Here is a 19805-nt window from a genome sequence, read left to right as displayed (position 1 = left end):
AGGCTTAGATTCCTGTCTTTCCCTAAGAGTATCATTATTTAAGGACAGTAACAGAAAGCTGGAAAAGAACAAAGTTATTTACAAGTCACAAAATAGTTGCGGCTAGTATGTACCGGCATAAGAAAATACTTGATAAAAACAAGCCAGCAAAAATAAGCAGCTAAATGCATCAGGGTGACAATGTGCTGCCGTATAGCCAAAATATCTATCTTATCAGTCATACTTAATTTTTGCACATTATAAATAGTGCCCCTAGTACTTTCATTAAAGTTAGAAAGTCTAAAATATCAGAACATCCTGAATACTTTTGTTTCCTACACCTGCATTTTAAGAATTTTCCTTAATTTCAGTTAGAAATATGGACTAGCATGTTATAACAGTAGAAGGTAACTGGGAAACTGGAGAGCTTGCTTAATTTTCAACCTGTTTCTTTAACTATTGATAGCAAGCTCTCTAGACATCCAGTAAGTTTATCCTCAGCAAACACAAGCATGAATTAATGAGATATATTGTCAGCTTATTCCAAATGACATGCTGTACAGCCTGTTCGCAGCATGTTGCACTATCTAGTGAAGTTGAATAAAAGACTAGCTAATTTAAGCAGACTAATCCTTCCCTCTGATGTGAACTGACTACCAAGGTTTAATGCAGGTATTGTACCATCAGGATAACCACTGCTGGAGGGTACCCAGTGCTGTGTATATACCGAAATGTGCTTTCTGTAAGTGAAAAAAAAAGTAAATAAAAAGGCAAAAAAGGTACCCTGATAAATGCAGCACTGTTAGATGTTTGTAGTAAAAGAGCTAGACGCAAGCTGGCTACTTTAGAGCCGTACTTTGCTTAAAAGTCTAAGAAATCAAGGAAAGAAATATAGAGCATTGGACCAGAATATACCATCTGAGTCACTGGAACCATTTGCCTTTATCTGGAGTAATTTCATTCGGAACTTCAATTCAGAAAAATAAAAAAATTGAGCACTTAACAGTAGCTGGGAAGTTTGCCTCACATCCCAGCAGAACAGTGTTGTGGAATCTCTTCTGATGTTAACACTTGCTTTATTTTACCAATACTGTCCTTTAGTTTAAGCAGTTACTTTTCTTTTTAACCTTTGTGTATATTTGCTCAACTCAAATGTTACATCCAGGAAATGGGGAGAGAAAAACCGTAAATTTTGTAGGGTTTCCTGCTAATTGACATTCTTCAAAACTGACATAATATACAGTAAGACCGTCAGAATGGGGCACTGCTATTCATAAGGCAGTTCAAGAACAAGATCAAGTTCAAGATCAGGGAAACGTCACTGATAAGAGAGAACACTATCTTTTTTTCTTGCAGGTCAAAGCTGATGTATTTCCTAGTGTCTGTTGTAAGATCTCCCCTGGATAAAACTGCTTATTGAAGCATCATGGTTGCTCACTACGCTTAAAAAAGCAGGGAATTTTCAATAAAAGATACCCTGACACCTCTTCAAAATTTAAGATTTACTGCTTCGTTCCTTTCTCTTTTGTACACAAAATAGGTTTTTGTTTAATTACCAGTGGGGGCACGGCTGCTCAGAGGCAGATGATGCAAAATGCTCTTTAGCTGAACTGTCTTGCAGCTTTAGAATTATAAGTGTTTTTTACCTTGTCTTGTTCTGGGATCTCAGATCCAGTAACAACCAATATGATACACCTGAGAACAAGATTACCGCTAACCCCTGCCAAATGATCTTTGCAGTTTTCTTGGGGGTTTTAGTATTTTTTTGAATTTTAATTTTATGTTGGCAAATTGTCCACTGGTTCCTAAGTGTTGAGCCTCTATTTGAAATGTAATCCAGTGAACTTAAAAATTATTTATGCTACAAGACTCGCTTATTTTCCTCTGAAAATCATTGTCTGTATTGATTTTATGGCTAGGAGCAATAAAATATTTATTTAGGAGATGAATGATACTACAGTGACTACCCTGCTATTATTGAGTTGTTAGGCTCATTAGATGATAATATTTAGCCTGCTGTCCTTTGTAGCCAGTCACATTTGTGGATGTGAAAAAGAAAGGGGGGGGGGAGATGATACTGCAGCAAATGATGATTAATAACAGCTGTTGTCCACATGAAAAGAAATTGTTCTCATAATTCGAAATCCAGTGTATGAGTGAATGAAATTGTACCAGACTCTGGAGTGATCAGGAACATGGTATTTTCTTTTTTTTGGTTGTTTTTTTTTCTTTCCCCTAACAAGTTAAATAACTTGAAATTTCTTTGCCTTATCTATGTAGGTCCTTTCCTAACAATTACTGGGACAAATTTGTAAAACGGAAGGTAGGCTTTTTGTATTTCTATTATGTTAATCATAGCAATAATCCACTATCCAGTTAATTCAGATATCTGTGTAATATACTTCTGTACACATACATAAATATACAAATAATTGAGAACTGAAATTTGTTTTATGGAAGTCATTGTTGTGGTAAATGTCTCGGTGAACAGGCAGCTGCAGCGTAGGTGGGAGGAGGGAGGAAGACAGAAGGCTGTGGTTTCCTTCCTAGACTCAGGCATTCGAAATAACTTTGTGCTGTCAATCAGCCACGCAGGTCTAATTTACAGTCATTGTCATCTTTAGGATACAAAGCCCCCTCATCCCCCTAAAAAAAGAAAACATGCCAGCTTAAATGACAGCAAATTATACATAAGCTTTCAGATAATAGCCTTTAATGCTTCTGTTTTTCTTTTTTATGCTCCCCCCACCTGGCTTCCTGGGAGTTCTGACTGTTCTAGTAGTGTTAATTGTGAAAGACTTTTTTTTTATAAATTTCTGACAGCTACTGACTTAAAGTAGGGTGAATGTCACCGAGGTCTTTCTCTGAGCAAAAGCTTCTCTTCTTCCATTTTTAGGTTATTAACAAGTATGGAGACTTATATGGAGCAGAGCGCATAGCAGAACTTTTGGGTTTGGACAAAAGTGCCCTTGATTTTAGTCCAGTGGAAGAGAGCGAACCAGAAGAGGCATCTCTTGTATCATGGTATGACTTCTGAACTTCACAGACAAATTATGTGTTGGCATAACTTCACCGTCAGAGATAAAAACGGATTTTATATTGAAACTGTAGTGATGTTTTCCTCGGCATGGAAAATTCAAATGGAGAAGTCTTCCTCATGTGGACGTAAAAAAAAGCTTTTTGTTTGTTCTAAAACATACTTATACTTGTGTTATAAAAGTAAGGGAGAAAAAAAAAAATCACACAAGTTGATGCTGACTGATATAGCTGGGCACTCTTTTATTTTAAACAATAATCAATGCAGCATTTAAAAGTTCTTTAGGTGTTACAACAGAGTTAGTTTATAAACCAAAGTACAGAAAAAGTATTGATAACAAATATCTAGATGCCAGGTATCTAAAAAAAATTCAGAGAAGTTTCATCAGTGAAGATGAGAGTTTGAAAGTATCCAAGTCCCAAATGATTTAGGCTCCTACAAGAGTTCAGTTTCCTTGATACTTCCTTGATACACAGGAAGAAAGATTTCCATTCGCATGTCATCTAGTGACTAATAAAATATTTATAATCTCGCAGAAGGCATTACCTTTTCTTGGTAATTTTGGCAACATTTTACGCTAGACAGAACACTTATCTCTTGATTTCATGCAATTTGGGTTCCACATTTCACTACTTTTAACACATATTTTAATTTTTGTGATACAGGAGTATCACTCCTACTGAAATTGTTCCACCAGTTTCAGTGGCTTAGAAACTGTGTGTGGGTGCTCAGAGTTAATGAATGCTCTGAAAAATTAAGCACCTACATCACTCCTAAAACAAACAGCTAGTGTATATCACCACCTTCAGCAAACAAATGTGAAGTGCCAAACCTAGTTTGTTGTTTATACTTACAGAATTCAATTCTTAATTTTCATATTGATGCATTTCAAAAATTTTGTATTTCCCAGGTTAAGCTCCATTGATACAAAGTACCACATCTGGAAGCTCGGAGTTGTTTTCACTGATAATGTGAGTATGTTAGCCTAGAAGAATATGCTTTGGTTTACTCTAAACATGATTGTATGTCTTCCACCATCTGCTTTTATTTTAAACAAACATACGCAAATAATATTGCATTACAGAGCCATTTTAAAATAGTTTTTTCTGTCTTGTGTTGTAGCAAATGGCTTTAATTTATCTTAGAATTTTCTTTCTGATTCCAAAGGGCAATATGCACCTCCTCACCATTAGTACAATGTCAGCATTTTGGCAGTTAATGGTGCATTCATTTAATTTTGTAGAAATGAATCTAGCAACCAAAGGTGTCTTTTTTAAAATTAAGCACAGTCTACAGAAAGTTATCCTTTTTTATTCTTGAATCATCTGTTTGACATGGTTGGTTAATTCTTTTCTTTCATACCTTCTCCTTTGAAAGGACCACACTTATATTAAAATTCCCTTTTTTGTGAATCCTCTTTTTGCATCCTCTTGAGCATTCCCAAACAAACAAGAAGGCCAAGGTGAATCAGTTGAAGATGTATAAATTCACTGTGCACTAAAAGCACGCTGAGCCATTGTTCTTCAATAAGAGCTTTCACGTCAAAGTGACTTCAGGTTCACTGCTTGTTAAAAGAATAAGCTGTGTTATGTGCCTTAGGTTTTCTGGGTGTCCTGGTTGACGTGGTCTGAGACTTAAACAGAGTAAAGTGTCTCAAGAGACAATACAATGCATTTTCTCTCCTCCAGAATCAGTATTAAAATTTAAAGTGCTGTGTAACAACAAGCTCCCCAACCAAAACAGTTTTAAAGTAGGGGATTTTGATGTTAATAACATATATGCTGAAGAAGGCGTTTAAATATGTAAAGACAGAGGTCTCATTAACATAACTAAGCAATAAACACTCCTTAAATGAACAGTGGAGATGATAAGAGACAGAGTAAGTCAGACTTTTTGAAAGTGCAAAATAGAGGTATTGCATTCAGACTGTGATTCAAATCAGATCATGATAGTATTACTTTATTTCATAACTTGTGTGACTAAAAGAGATCTATATTCTGGATCCATTAATGCACATTAGCACCTGCTAACATTCTGCCACTTTTCACTTTCTCTGCAGTCATTTTTATACTTAGCTTGGTATACAACTATGTCTATCCTTGGGCACTACAACAACTTCTTCTTTGCTGCCCATCTGCTGGATATTGCTATGGGTTTCAAGACATTGAGAACCATTTTGTCTTCAGTCACTCACAATGGCAAACAGGTTAGTGCTACATGCAAATGTGTTTTGTAACAGTACTGGAAAAATCTTGTGGTGCCTAGGAAATACTGGAATGCAATCCATTTTGATCATGATTGGATTAAAAAATAGAACCCATTGTGTCTTCTGCAGCACATTTAATACATGTTTATTCCTATGAAATTATAATAAACTATATGCACAGAGTGCTGATAGCTAAAGAAGTTTTGTACGCAGTAGAAAAATGCATCATTTTAGAAAAATACAAGAATATGCATCATGACCTAACCTGCTCCTTCTGTATGCTCAGTGATGAACTGATTGGTGATAACTAATAAGAATTCACAATCTCTCCTTAGCTACAGCAGTAGTAATGATCTGGGCACTGAGATTTCAATGCTTAGCTAGTAAGAATGTTCTTACAGGTGTGGGCATTCTGCACTGTGGAATATATTTATGTCACTTTCTCATGCAAAAATCAGATTAATAAAATCTACTTCCAAAAGTAATTGTTGAATCTTATGCAGAGGGTCATTCTCTGATCTCTAAAGGCTCTATGTTCCTAGCTAGCATACCAACAAAAACAAGCTTTTCTCTTTTTAACTTATGTTTAAGAAATCTAACAGAACTTCCCCAAAATTTAATTTCAAACATACACATTGTATTCCTTCTCAAATGCAGTAACATGTATTCTAAGCCCACTCTTACACCCTGTTAGACTTGTCAAAACATTTTAAACCACATAATGTTTTGGAAGAGGCATAAGAATATCCCCTTAGCTTAACTCTGATATATCCTTTGTGTTTGCTTAATCCTTTCTTTCAGAAGAAATTGACCAATGGAAGTTTCTTCCCCTTAGGAAAGCAAGTTTCTAAAACAGTACATATAAGAATGTTTTCAGTATCGTCACACAAACAAATGAAATCTGTTTTTATCCCCTTCATTTTCCTCCAGGATGACTGAAGTCATATTACTTTTAACTTCATGATTGATATATTTTATGAGGTTTTTCTAAATGTATGCTCAAAACTGGGCATAACTGACAAAACTGTTTCAAGACCACAGCTTTTAGTATACATTCTTAACAAGCGAAGATCAGTTTTTCTAATCCTGTTGCTTTTCTTGCTAGTAGATACGAACACTGAAAGACAGCTGCAGATTTTTCAGTTTAAATGTTCACTTTGGGAGCATACTTACAGATCTGCAGAAAGTGATAAACTGACTATCAGCTCATTGTTCAATACTCTTTACCTTTCTTTTAAAAGAGTAATACCAACTGTTGCACTTTTTAAAATATGTAGCCTTCTGTAACTCCTCTCCAGAGCTGCATCTTCTAGTGCCAACTCCAACAAACAATATAATCTAGTCTCATTAACTGCTAAACTTTTTCACCTGAGGATTTTATTTGCTTAAAAGCAGGACCTGGAAATTACTTACTCTTCAGTTATCTAAAAAATTTTCTATCCACTTGATCAATGGCTTTGCTAACCAGCTTTGGAACAGAAAATTGACTATGATAAGTCATAATAAGTCCCAGCTGAAATTATTTATCAAATTAACTAAAGGGGTTTATTTTTTATCATTTAATTTTCACTGTATATCCAGTTTTTCAGGTTACTAGAATTTAACTTTTAAATTAAATAGTGGAAGCATTACTTCAGTGATGTATAGTTTGTATGCACGTAGCTCAGAAAGATGGAAACAACTTCAGTTTCTTGGTACCGTTTTTCCCTTTGATGTGAAAATCAACCCTGTGAGAGTAGGGTGAAGTAACGCCTCTACACTGATCCAAGCAATAAGGGAGACCTCAAAGCTATCATAACTGCTACCTTTAGTTTCCTTATTGGGAAAGGTCCAATACGATACATTTCCAATACTTAAAGCAATACAGTGAGCTAGCATATCTCTTGTGACAGAATGTAATTGAAACCTACTTTCATGTTATGTCTCCATACACAGCTTGTGCTTACTGTAGGACTCCTCGCTGTAGTAGTGTATCTTTACACTGTTGTGGCATTCAACTTCTTCCGCAAATTCTACAACAAAAGTGAAGATGAAGATGAACCAGACATGAAATGTGATGACATGATGACGGTAACTAAAACATCACTAGCATGCTTCAAATTTCATCCTGAATTTTCAAGTGGATACTTAAGATAAAATGATAAGCAAGGAGGAATGTTTTTGTTGTTAAATCCATGGGTCTCTTCTTCTTGCTATATGCCATTTTGAAAATGTGAATAGTCTTGAAATTACCTCTGCATTCTCCAGTGGTCTAAACTCAACAGTAGATAGATGACACTCACCAGTATAGGAAGATATTCTGGATTTTTCTCATAAATACTGTGGTATATGATTTGCTGCAACTCTTTTACATGTGAAGTTGGCAAACCCTTAAAGTATAAGGAAGAAATTTCATGACAAACTGGTCAGCCCTGCAAAAAGAAGCTGTGTTGTCGCAGCACAAATAAACCCAATTTGTTCCCAATGTTTGCAAGTGTGCAAGCTCTTCCTATCCTTATTTAGGTTATATGAAGTATATGATGTTATTAGCACTAGTTATAAAAGCCTGCTCCAGGCTGCTTACAATTAGTAATTTAGTCATGAAGAAATCAAGGGTGAGTAGAGAAGGAGGAAATTAAAACTTATTACGGGTGATAATCTAATGCTATTAATTTCCCTTCTGATTTCCATCTGTTGCCACAGAATGTTATTTATGTCATATTAAAAGATACTCTACAGATACATATTATGGTATGAAGAGGATTTGATTTTCTGACTGTATACAGAAAACAGCACAAATTCAGGTATTAAAAATGTAATATTCTGAGTTTGTGGCCAGCCCATTTCTTCCATGAAGTAGTCACTTTCTGCCCTGTGTTATGTGCCAAAGATAGAATAAAATACCTCAGAACAGAGGTGTATCATAGACTTCACAAAACGATCTTCCCTATTCTTGAACTTTCTTTCAAACACTCAGTCCAAGTCAGATATGCAAATGATAGAAATTATAAAAACTGCCCAAGCAGTATTATTTAACTGGTCCCTCTGCGAGCTGGATACAATGTTCTGGTCATAAAATGACGTAGGAGTAACTGGAATAATGAAACTATATTACATTTTAAACCACTCTACCAAGTGAGGTAAATCAATTCAAAGTTACATTTTTAAGTATGATTAAACTAGTACCAGCATCTGACGTCAACAGTAAAGTTGCATTATAAAAATGGATGTATAGTTCTGTTTAGTGTTTGCTTATGAAAGAGCAGATTTTTCAGGTTTTCTGCTGATTATTTAACGCCAGTAGTGCTGTCTAATGTGACTTCAGAACACTGGCTGGGCTTAGAGATTTCTATTGGTTTTAACCCACGTTGTGTGACTGAAGGTGGTTTACACAGGAACATCCGTAGCATATTGCTCCAGTAGAAGATTCCATTCTAATATATTTACATAGCTTAAATATCCAGATTTTTAAAGATTTTTTCCATGAAGACTTATATGTTCAAAAAATGTGACACACAGCAACATTTTTGTAAAGTGATTTCTTCTGCATCAAACTGAACACAGGCTATTGTTTCCCAGATCATAATTTACAATATACTAAACCAGACATCTAGTATTGCAAAATGAAATTATCCAGAAACCAACTAAACACAGATAGATCTTCCTGTTGTATGTCACTTTATTTTATGGCAGTATTTGCCAACATTTCTAAACTCCATTACAAGACTTTAAAAGATGTCCTCTGCTTACTCAGAGCAAGGTAGAACCTTAGGAATTAATATAAGGGGTAGAATAGAGTTGAATACAGTAACATACAAGAAAAATGCCCCCCAAATGGTCTTAGTCTATAAGTAAGACATAGGGAGTGAGGAGAGGATAACAGCTGATGCTGACTCCCCCTCTTAGTAAGTGTACTTGAAGATGTAATCACAATAGTTAAGACAGTAACAGATTTTTGGTGCCGTGTGTGTGATACATGAAGAACGGCATTACGTGTTCTCCGTTACAATAACTTGTGAAGGGACTTAGTAGAGCAGAATCATTTTAAAGAAAGCAAAACACCCGAACAGAATAATTCGTGGTAAATGTATCTGTAATTGTCCTCTCTCTTTTTTTAGTGTTACCTGTTCCACATGTATGTGGGTGTAAGAGCTGGTGGTGGCATTGGAGATGAAATTGAGGATCCTGCTGGAGACCCTTATGAAATGTATCGAATTGTCTTTGACATCACATTCTTCTTCTTTGTCATTGTTATCCTACTGGCCATTATTCAAGGTACCGTCACTTACCTTAGTAGAGACTTAGAATTTCTTTTACTTAAGTTCTGCAGTGTATTTAAACCATATTTGTGTTTCAGGTAAATTTAGCAGTATTGCTATAAAGACTTATTTCTGAGCTGATAAAATCATTAATTCTGAAAGTAGTAATTTTATACTTAATTCATAAATAATGCATCATCCCAAGTACTACACAAAGACAAAGCACAAGAAACATAACGTACCTAGGTTACAGTGTTTATGAACACTTTGACAACTATCTAGCAATGATGCAGCTGGTGTAGGATCACTGTTCTTCCTGTAATAACCATTTAAACTTGGAGAGCCTTACTGTAGACACTCTTCACATCTTTGGTTTGGAACCACCACAGCTGGCTGGGGAATGGAGACTTTCCCCTCAGAAAGGGGAAACGACATGGAGAAAGTCACCATGGCCATATACCCATTTCCTCCTTTCTTCAGAGGATGATTTGCAGTTTTAATTGGTTTGTAGTTGTGGTTTACAGAGAATGAGACCTCTCTTCAGTGACTGTCAGTAGTCAACACTCATTGTATAAACAGACCTAAGGTTGTTAGGAAAAAAACACCATTTAGGGCAATCTGGTGGCAAAGAAAAAAGATGTAATATATCCATACTGAGAAAAAGTTATGAGTGTCACAGTCCCCAGAATGATCCAACTCTATTCTTAATATGTTGGAAGTGGAGGAATAATGCTTCAAATGTGAAGCAGCATCACAAACTGGCCGGGGGGCCTGTGGGAGCAGAGTCGTATTTGTTGAACAAAAGTTGGGATACAAGAGTGTCATGAGAAGGAGAATGAAAATTAAATTCTTTCACTGAAACAAAAGAGATGAGATTATGGAAGCTTAAATTGACCAAAGTGTAAGTACAGAAAAGCCTTTCTACTCTCAAGATGGACTTCAACGTAAAAGAAATTCTTACGGCTAGCAGCGCAGTGTAAACCAGTATTGGATGTCTGGAAATTCAGACTGTAACTTGAATTGTTCAACCTAGACATAAGTACACTAAACTCCAAAAGCAGTGGAGGATATCTAACAGACATTGCTTGAAATACGAATATTGCTAAGTACTGAAATGTTGCTACTTTTCCATTTGAAATAGGTCTGATTATTGATGCTTTTGGTGAATTAAGAGACCAGCAAGAACAAGTGAGAGAAGATATGGAGGTATAGTAAGCACACCGCATTTTTCATTACTCTTATTAATCCAGATTGTTACCAGTTAAAACAGTATCTTTGAGTTAAAATTCATTTGTAACCACAACTTGTGTTTCCAGACCAAATGTTTTATTTGTGGAATCGGCAATGACTATTTTGACACAACCCCACATGGCTTTGAAACACATACTTTGCAAGAACACAACTTGGCAAACTATCTGTAAGTATATTTTACTACTGGAATTACGATAAAGAGACCTTTCAGCTCCAGAGTAATTTAGGTGCACACATTGCTGACAATCCTAAGACAGAATTCTGTAGAACTGAGGAATATCTCCATTCCTTTCCAGTCTCTCCTCCTCTACTCCACGCTGCTGATTAAAGTGCTCACCTTACACATGAGCTACCTTAGTGGGATGACACCTGAAGTCACACCAACTCCTTATTCCTCTGGAAGGAAACCCAGATGCGCAGAATACTAGGGAACAACAGTTTAATAAGTTGCTTTAGTTTGGAAGTTTTGATTGTGACTTCTGGGGGCTTGGTAACATTGATGAGACCATTGAAAATTAGCCTCAATTTGACAAAAAGAAAACCCAAACATCAAAACAAACAAGCAAGCAAAAGCATTTCTGGAAGATTCCTGAAAGATAAGCTACAAAAAATAATGTACAAGTCTGATCCTGTAGTTCTTTAGTGACAGTGCAGCTTTCCGAAACCTCGAAGCAATCAGGAATTGTACGTGTTTAGACTATTGGCCAGACACCCAGGACAGTGATCTTCCACTTTCATTAGTAAATACAGAGCAGATCAAAGCGGATATTTAAAAAGTTAATTTGGTGGCATTAGTTACTCATACAACAATGATAATTATATGAGCACTGTGCTAGCAGAACCAAAGGAGCTGACCTGGTGGTATCTTATAGAAGTCTGGCTTTGGAATACTGCATCTGAACTTTTTAAATTTAAAAAAAAAAAAAAAAAAAAAAAAGAAGTGCGCCTCCTGGAGTGGAGGCTGCATTATTCCTTGCATAGCAACTGACACTGCAAAATCAGTGCACATTACTTTTGTGAGGCAAACTTCCATTAATGGCCATAGGTTTACCAGTCTACAACCTCCAAGCTTTTCTTACTATATTGAATTGCTTAAGTGGTGTATGGGAACCTGTAATTCACAGAAAATTAAAAATGGCCATTTCCTTAATATTAGAACATATAGTGAACAAGCTTTCTAACCAGGTTGCCCTTTAATTAGACAAATGTTAAAGTCAGTATACATTCCTTTCTTCACAATGAAAGCACATACCAAGTTTAATTCCAAATGCACTGCATCAGGAGTGGCTACCCAAGAGCTGTGTTACATATAAGCAGACCATTGTTAGTACTCTACAGCCTTCCTAATTAGTTGAAGTTCTCTCCATTTGAGTGAGCACAGCTATCTGAGCTAGTTAGGCTCTCCTTATGAGCTGTATGGCATGAGCGTTTGGAAATCTTGGCGCAGCCGAGTATTTTCCACACTTCTAACTTCCTGCATAGTAGCCACAGTAAGTTCTTCCAAGGGAAGATGTTGGAGTATATGTCTACAGGAGTTGGCATATGCCTAATTCAGGTATTGCTCTAAACCATGTTCTTCCACTTCTACAGATTTTTACATCAGTTAGCACTTCCGCAGGAGAAGTGCTGGAGGATAGAATTTTCTCCCTTAACTTTAGATGCCTAGTAATATCATTACTTTGCTGGTTGGCATAATCTCTCTTCAGTCTAGGAAAGGTTAGGCAGAGATGTTATGTTTTCTGCATTAATGCCTGCTTCACGTGCTTGTTTCCAGGTTCTTTTTAATGTATCTCATTAACAAGGATGAAACTGAGCATACTGGCCAGGTGAGTAGAAAATAAAACGTAATATTTTTTCATTAAGATTACCTTTTAATGTTTTTATCTCCTCAGCCTTGTAGCTGTGTACCACCAGGTGGAACTGATGTACCAACCGAGGAGTGGAGATGATGCCACCCTCCCTGAGAGGCTTCTGGGAGTGAAAGAAAAGGGTTAAAAAACCAGGAGGGGGTGGGCTGCAGCAGTGCGCTATTCTACCCAGCACTGAACTCTGTCAGAAGTCACTTACTACTAATCTTACTGTCATCTTATCTCTGAAATTAAACCCTGAAATATACCAGTTGTAGTTTATTCCCAAAAGGTTAAGTAGTTAAGCTACTATATTTATAGTGCAAATCCATCTCTACATGTCTATAGATAGGTATATGGACGTGTGTATGTATGTTTAGTGTTGTTAGGCCCTAAATGTAAATAAATAGGATTTAATTATATCTTATCTGAAATAAGAAGCTGTTATGCAAACACTACAAAAGTACCTCACACTTCAATGTTTTTCAAGCAAACTAAAACGCATTTTATACATACAGATTGTGTACAGGTTTGCTCTGATATCACTAGACTGATTAATTTACACTTACATGCTTAAATTTCATAGTACTGACTCAAGGAAAGTGCAGAACAATACTTTTACAAATGTTCTTGAGTTACAATCTTTGACTTTCAACGTCTTCACAGTTCTACTCTGTGGTAATAGACACAGTACGTGGTTATTGTTAAAAGTTTATCTAGAGCACAAACTGCAAGGTGTCTGTTAAAATAAATACTCTTTATCATTTTCAGGAGTCATTTGTGTGGAAGATGTACCAAGAAAGATGTTGGGATTTTTTCCCAGCAGGGGACTGCTTCCGGAAACAGTATGAGGATCAGCTGGGCTAAAATCACCAAAAAGAAATTATTTGTTCATGAACTGTTAAGATCCGGTATACAAAAGCATTTCTTTTCTTTTCATGGTGTAATTTTGTAGCTTGTATTTGCTTTAAATGTCTTTAAACTTCAAGACATACATAAACTTTGACACTATTTCACAGACTTTTTGTACCTACCACATACGAAACAAGTCTTTTGTTGGAATTTCAATTAGAAAAAAGTATGCCAGATTAACTGAAGCCTTCCAGTTCAAACATGGTCTGAAATAATAACAACTTTTTAACCACATCATTAACCTAGCGTTTGGCAGTACAGTTGAAAGGGCTAAAAGGTGTCTTAATTGCACAACATTTGACATTCAAGAACTTGAACATCAGAGGCCATGCCTCAGAAAAAATATTTTTACTAACTGCTGTCCAGTTTTTCTCCCCAGCATTTGCTAGTGAATGTATGCAGATACAGCTTGAAAAGCTTTAAGCAGTTAAAACGAAAACATTTTCAAACACTTCGTCGACCTTGAAACATTAAGTGCCTTAAAACCTCTGCAGACATAGCTATGCAAACTTTTTATTTATGTTAGTGTTCTAGATGAACAGATCCATTAACTGTATTGCTTTTCTGTCTTTCTGTATGAAATTGCACTTGAAGTTTGTTTATATACTACCTTCAATAACAGCTTATTAGATGCTGCTGTTAAAAGACTGTATCAAAATGAATACAATTTGAATCTTAGGCCAAAATAAAACAATGCTCTATGGTCACCTGCAAGTAGAAGCTGCTAGGATTATGCTTTTTTTTTTCTTCTAATAAAAAGTGCCCACTGCAATAAAGTATTAGAAACCAAATATTTATCTTTGCTGTCTTCTTTCTCATTTTTCTACAATATGGAGATGTGGCATGAGGATGGTGACTGAAAACACGTGTATTCAGTGGTCATTCATAGCTTTATTTTAAGGACTACATAGAGCAAGTACAAGCTGAAATAATTGTTCTCATAGTGTGCTGCAGCCTGCATCTTTAGCAAAGAAAATCCTAATTTCATCACAAATTTTAGACCTAAGAATATTAGTCTTAGACAATTTTCAATCACATCTAAACAAATTTTGGTTGCACAGAATTTTAGGTGCCAGCAAAGAAAACCAGGCGTTTGGCATACTGAACAAAGTGAAACAGATAAAGGAAATAACAAGGAGAGAAAGGAAGATTCAACTTTCTACTTAATGTTTGCTATATTCAATTATTCACATACATAAGCAAATTTGAACTTCAGGAAATCATGCTGTCCAGCCAATCTTCAAGCTCTTCCTCAGTAACATTTTTAGATGTACTTTGCTGTTGCTGTGATGCTGTACTCTTCTCTTCAGGTATATCTAGTTTTAAAGGGTCTAAAAAGTAAAAAGAACAGACTTGAAAAATCTGGAAACAATTCCATACCAGCGTTTTGTCTCAGATCATTTTGCTTTTGAATGCACAACTGACTCCATTAAACACAATCTCTCTTTCTTGAGGAATAGTGCGTCACACTCCAAAAATAGTAGCAAGAATTAAAAAAAAATGAGGCAGCTTAATATGCTCAACCAGAGCAATGTGGCTTCCACCTGATTCAAGGGGGGCAGGGCCTGTTCTACAGCAGACATTGCAAGCGATCCCCCTACTGCGATCTGTTGGCAGTCCTGTCTGATGCAGGGTTTAACGCAGGAGAGGAGCAGGAGGCCACAACAGCAGATCACCCTGCATGATTATGACAGCATGATATGATTCCACATTCTGATGGTGTTCTTTTCTTAAGGGATTCGCACTGTGCTTTGGAGTGGAAGGCATGACATAGCACTGAAATGAAAGAGCATTTCAAGATTGTCTTCTGTAACAAGGCTTACCGTATTGCTTGTGGTGACATTTTACATGTTCGACCACCCTGGACGGAATTTTTAAGACAGCAAGAAAATCATACACAAAAAATCAGAGATGCTAAAAATTCTTTTATAGCATTGTGGACTGGGGAGGAGTAGCAACCCATCTCCATCAAAACTAACAAACAGTAGTATAACTTCTAGGAATGCATCAATAGGAAGGGTTTGCCAATTTTTCTGAAATATGAAAATTTTTGTATATGTTTTGTTTCCATACTAAATTTTGTAAAATTCATGCTAGTAAAGTTTGAAAATAGCATTTATAACAAGGCATCAAAACCAGCTGTCAATTCTTCTGTATACTATTAGCACAGTGAACAAAGGGCTGATAATGTTACATTAAAAACTTTATTTTATCTTCTCGCTCAAGTTCTCTAGCCTGCATGAATTTTTTTTAAATTTAAAATTTTGCTGAATCATAAGACCAATGCAGAAGAATTTCTCTTAATGCTTAAAATGAACTGACAACGGTGAAAATTTAGTTCAGCGGGGAGTTAAAATTGAAAAGGAACAAATGGATCAGAATGTAGCCCCAGATAAATGAAATGCAGTATGATAGATGTGATGACAGCAGTACCATTGACTGGCTAATCAAGAGTTCAAAAACATCACCAAAACAGAGAGAACGGAAATTAAATAAGGGCATGCTGGGGAGAAGAGAAATCTTACCATTTTCCTTACAATCCATTTTCAAATCTTTCTCAGTTGATGTGTTGTAGGATAATGCACCTGACACAGGTCTGTTTTCTGTATCAACAGGAGCATCTAGATTTAGGAGAAGATCTAGTTCTTCATCCAAATGGTCAGTCTCTTGCTTTGATAGTGGATGGGCTCTCTGAAATGGTTCTGCTGCACTTGCCCTAGGACCATTTTTTCTTCCAGGCTCTGATGGAGCAACAGAATCACCAACGGGATGGGAGACCAACACCGTCTCACTTTGAGCCAGAGACTGTCGGAACAGAAGCTCCCTCCTCTTGCCATCTTCAATTTTAGATTTCATCTGTGGGAGCTCTACAGGCGTTGATGCCTAAGAGTACAAGAAAGGACTTGAGTCTTTCTAATGATTAACTCCATTTTTACTATTCTGTGTAATTTCGATTGTAATTCAAGCTTCCTACATTTGATCACTTAAGAAGGTACAGTGAATTTCAGCAGAATTTAGTTCAGAAGTAAAAGTAAACTAAAGTTATCTTGATACTTTTACAGAAGCAACTACAAAATACAAACTCCTTTTATCCCTTATTACGGAATAGGAGATTGTATGCTAAACCAGCAAGTTCCATTGTTTCCCAAATACTTCCTGCAGGGTTACTTTTCTTTAATTCTTCTGTCATGAAATCCCATCAATACTCTGAATTTTGGAATGACTGAAGTCAGAATTTAGCTAGAAACATTATCCCATGTTAGGCCTTCCCTCCAAATTCCAGTCTTGAAAGCAAACCATGCAACAGATCGCTGAAAATCATTTAGCAAACGTTATAGTATATAGCTGTATATTTTGAAAAATGAAACCAAATTACAAAACACTATCAAATAGTGAAACAAGAAATGGCAATTCATTATTTAATCGTTGAACACAGATTCTGCTTTTATCAGGATGCCCTGGCATTAATAACACTGCAGCATATGTGATGACCACATCAACGGTCAGAATGACAAGGCAAAGATTAAGTGTCATAACACACACTTTATAACCCTGATAAAAGTTAAAGACCGTGACTAGAACTCTTAAGAAAGAAAACTGTATTTGAACGTAACATTTATTTGCAGATTCCCTAAGACACCACATCTGCAGACATATTTGAGGTCCCTTAAGAAGGCGCAGTTGTGTCAGTCACAGAAGCACTTCATTAACTCCAAACAAGTAAAATTTCTTCTGTAAGGGTAATGTTTCTTTTTCCTTGCTTGAGCAGATGGATTTTTTTTTTTTTAAAGAATTTTGGTTTTATATTTAAGTCTCATTAGTTCTTTTGCCCTTACATGAGTATTTTCTTTCTCACAGCCTGAAAAAACATTTTTACCTAATACTCTGTTGCTTTTTTTTTCTTTTCACCAGAGCATAAATTACATTTTCTTCACCTTCTTATTGGCAGTTCTAGTTCTACCTGTTCTAACACAGATGTAAGTTTGACTCATGGAATAAACGTGTGTTGATATTAGCTATGTAGAAGAGGAAATCACAAAACAGTAATAGGAAAGAATGTGAAAGCACTTTCAAAATTTTGGTGCAAGCTTTTAACAACTGCTGACAAGAGAAGCAAATACAAAACCAGTGCAATCATTTCATGTCAAACACTCCAATACCTGGCTTCAAATCTAATGTGCTGCACATCGAAGCATTTTGTTTAAAGCCAACAAAGCATAAAAAGTGCTGATAGAGCACTTACATGCCAATTGACGTGCCAGTCTCAAGAAATGTATTTACTTATAAAATACATTCTACTGATGTTTGAAGACCAAGTTTAAAGTAATCGGTCTTGCATAGAATGTTTCACTTCAAATATTTGCATTTTCTTGTGAAAATTCACAGCATTACCTGCACAAGTTCAGCAGCTACATTCAACCTCAGATGTAGAGGCAATTCCTGAAGGGCCTGGACCAAAGACTGGCAGTCAACAGAAAGTGCAGATAACTGAAATACAATTCAACACAGAGTATGCTTGTATTAAAAAAAAATATAAACTAATAATGACTTTAATCTAGTTCATTCCCCTGTTCCACACATTCAAGGAATGTGAAGAACAATCTAATGAAATACAGGAATTCATAGTTTTAAATTACACATGTACAAAGGAGTTTGACTAAATCACCATATAAACACCTAGAATGCAAATAATCACTTAAAGGTTTACAAACAAGGTATAACTGGAATGTTCCTTAGGCAATGCCTTGAAAATCCAAACTAGGAAATAGTTCTGCAAGTTGACAATGTCATAAGAGGCTTTTCCAACTCAAACATCTTTTGATCTGTGAAGCTTTCTATGCAGTGAGAATTGCCATTCTTTAGTGAGTTGCTACTATTTTCTAAGCAATCAAACCACGTAGTTTGTGTGTAGCTCTACTGTTTTCACTGCCTAAACAACATGGCCCTTTTTATACTTCCCCATCTTTTAAAATGTTTACATCTTTAAAAAGATGTAAGCATCTTTCTGATGCTTACAAAAGCAACAAACTATAGTTACATACACTTCCAAAATGATATCCAAGATATTAAAGATACTCTACTGCTGCCTAGTTGCTTAAAAGGTGGAACGGTCACTTACTAACGTGACAGGTACTGAAGTTTCCTTTTCTCTTGACCCCCTTTTTTTGGCTGTAAACTATTAAAAACAAATTTACACAAAATGGACCAGCGATATTTGATGTTTTTACAGATCACCCTGGACTTTGGTAGACTTAAATAGATTTCGAGCTCACAGTACAGCAGAACATTCTGAGCACATTCACCATCGATGAAAAAGATAATTTGATATCCTTTTAAAATCTGACAACAAAATACTTAAGTTCAGTCTATACTCTCATTTTCATGGAAGCAGAGAAGCTGCTTCTAAATAAAGCTTAAAGAGATAATAATTTGACCCTCTCAATATGGTATAGACTGGCACAGACATTTAGAGGTCCAAATACTCATAAATTAGGAGAGTGTTTTGTGCCATATCATAAGAGATTTGTGAAAGGAATTCACACTGCTCCCAAAAGCCAGTCAACAGGATAGCTTTGGACACCTGCACACACAGCAAGAATGAACATCAAAGATATAGTGTGTTCCAATAGTGTATTTACAGAATTAAAATAAAAAAGAAACAATGCAATTGGTTTAACAGTTTCTTGTATCCAAATTCTGGGTCTGGTATCCACTAATGAGAGTAAAAGGACCAAACAAATATCTGATGGTTAGAATTTTTTTTCTTTACTAACAACTTTATTTTACAATGGATTAGTGATCACCATCAAAGATGAGTCACTGGTACAAGTAACCTCAAAAAGTCTTCAGCAAGCAATTCCTGTTGCCCAACACTGAACTTCAGAAAACCCAGTTCTTTTGACAGATTGAAGATCAAATATGGCTTCTGCACATTTGCAAAGGACAAGGAAATTGTATGAATCAGGTAACATAAAAAATTGTAAAAAGTATCATTCAATAATATTTAAGTGCATTTTGGAAGAACTAAGCACAGTTGCAAAAAGATTAATGCAAATGGACATTGCAAATGAAGGTGAAAATGGAGACAGGGAAGAGGAGGAAAGGCTGAGAATGAAGGAAAAAAGGAATTTTGAGAAGTAACATAATAGAAGGAATTCAATATCCAAGTAGAGATTTCACTAAAGTGTGTTTCAATTAAAAAAAAAAAAAAAAAACCACAAAAGGATCAAAGCAGTATTTAATAAATTCTAAACACTTCATTTGTTCAAGAAAATAAGTAGAGGCATACCTTGCTGGAATTGCCATTTTTTACTGAAAAATCCAAATTACTATTA

The 19805-nt window shown here is 35.8% G+C and overlaps 2 protein-coding genes across 2 annotated transcripts in view; one reads left to right on the top strand and one right to left on the bottom strand.

Annotated features, from left to right (window-relative positions):
• The window catches only part of RYR3 (ryanodine receptor 3), a 203530-nt gene extending 190105 nt beyond the window's left edge, over nucleotides 1-13425 (top strand). Inside the window, exons 96-105 of the mRNA XM_075713037.1 lie at nucleotides 2260-2302; nucleotides 2876-3003; nucleotides 3927-3987; nucleotides 5076-5222; nucleotides 7158-7292; nucleotides 9320-9476; nucleotides 10602-10666; nucleotides 10777-10877; nucleotides 12486-12537; nucleotides 13330-13425. Coding sequence (XP_075569152.1) covers nucleotides 2260-2302; nucleotides 2876-3003; nucleotides 3927-3987; nucleotides 5076-5222; nucleotides 7158-7292; nucleotides 9320-9476; nucleotides 10602-10666; nucleotides 10777-10877; nucleotides 12486-12537; nucleotides 13330-13425 — 985 coding nt within the window. The remainder of the gene's footprint in view (nucleotides 1-2259; nucleotides 2303-2875; nucleotides 3004-3926; nucleotides 3988-5075; nucleotides 5223-7157; nucleotides 7293-9319; nucleotides 9477-10601; nucleotides 10667-10776; nucleotides 10878-12485; nucleotides 12538-13329) is intronic.
• Nucleotides 13426-14650: 1225 nt separating this feature from the next.
• The window catches only part of AVEN (apoptosis and caspase activation inhibitor), a 105197-nt gene continuing 100042 nt past the window's right edge, over nucleotides 14651-19805 (bottom strand). Inside the window, exons 4-6 of the mRNA XM_075713035.1 lie at nucleotides 17863-17958; nucleotides 15996-16353; nucleotides 14651-14801 (exon numbers count right to left, since the gene is read on the bottom strand). Coding sequence (XP_075569150.1) covers nucleotides 14683-14801; nucleotides 15996-16353; nucleotides 17863-17958 — 573 coding nt within the window. The 3' untranslated portion in view covers nucleotides 14651-14682. The remainder of the gene's footprint in view (nucleotides 14802-15995; nucleotides 16354-17862; nucleotides 17959-19805) is intronic.

The sequence above is a fragment of the Pelecanus crispus genome, chromosome 6 (genome assembly GCF_030463565.1).
Source record: "Pelecanus crispus isolate bPelCri1 chromosome 6, bPelCri1.pri, whole genome shotgun sequence".
In the NCBI taxonomy this organism is placed as follows: domain Eukaryota; kingdom Metazoa; phylum Chordata; class Aves; order Pelecaniformes; family Pelecanidae; genus Pelecanus; species Pelecanus crispus.
This window is presented reverse-complemented; position numbering and strand designations above follow the sequence as displayed.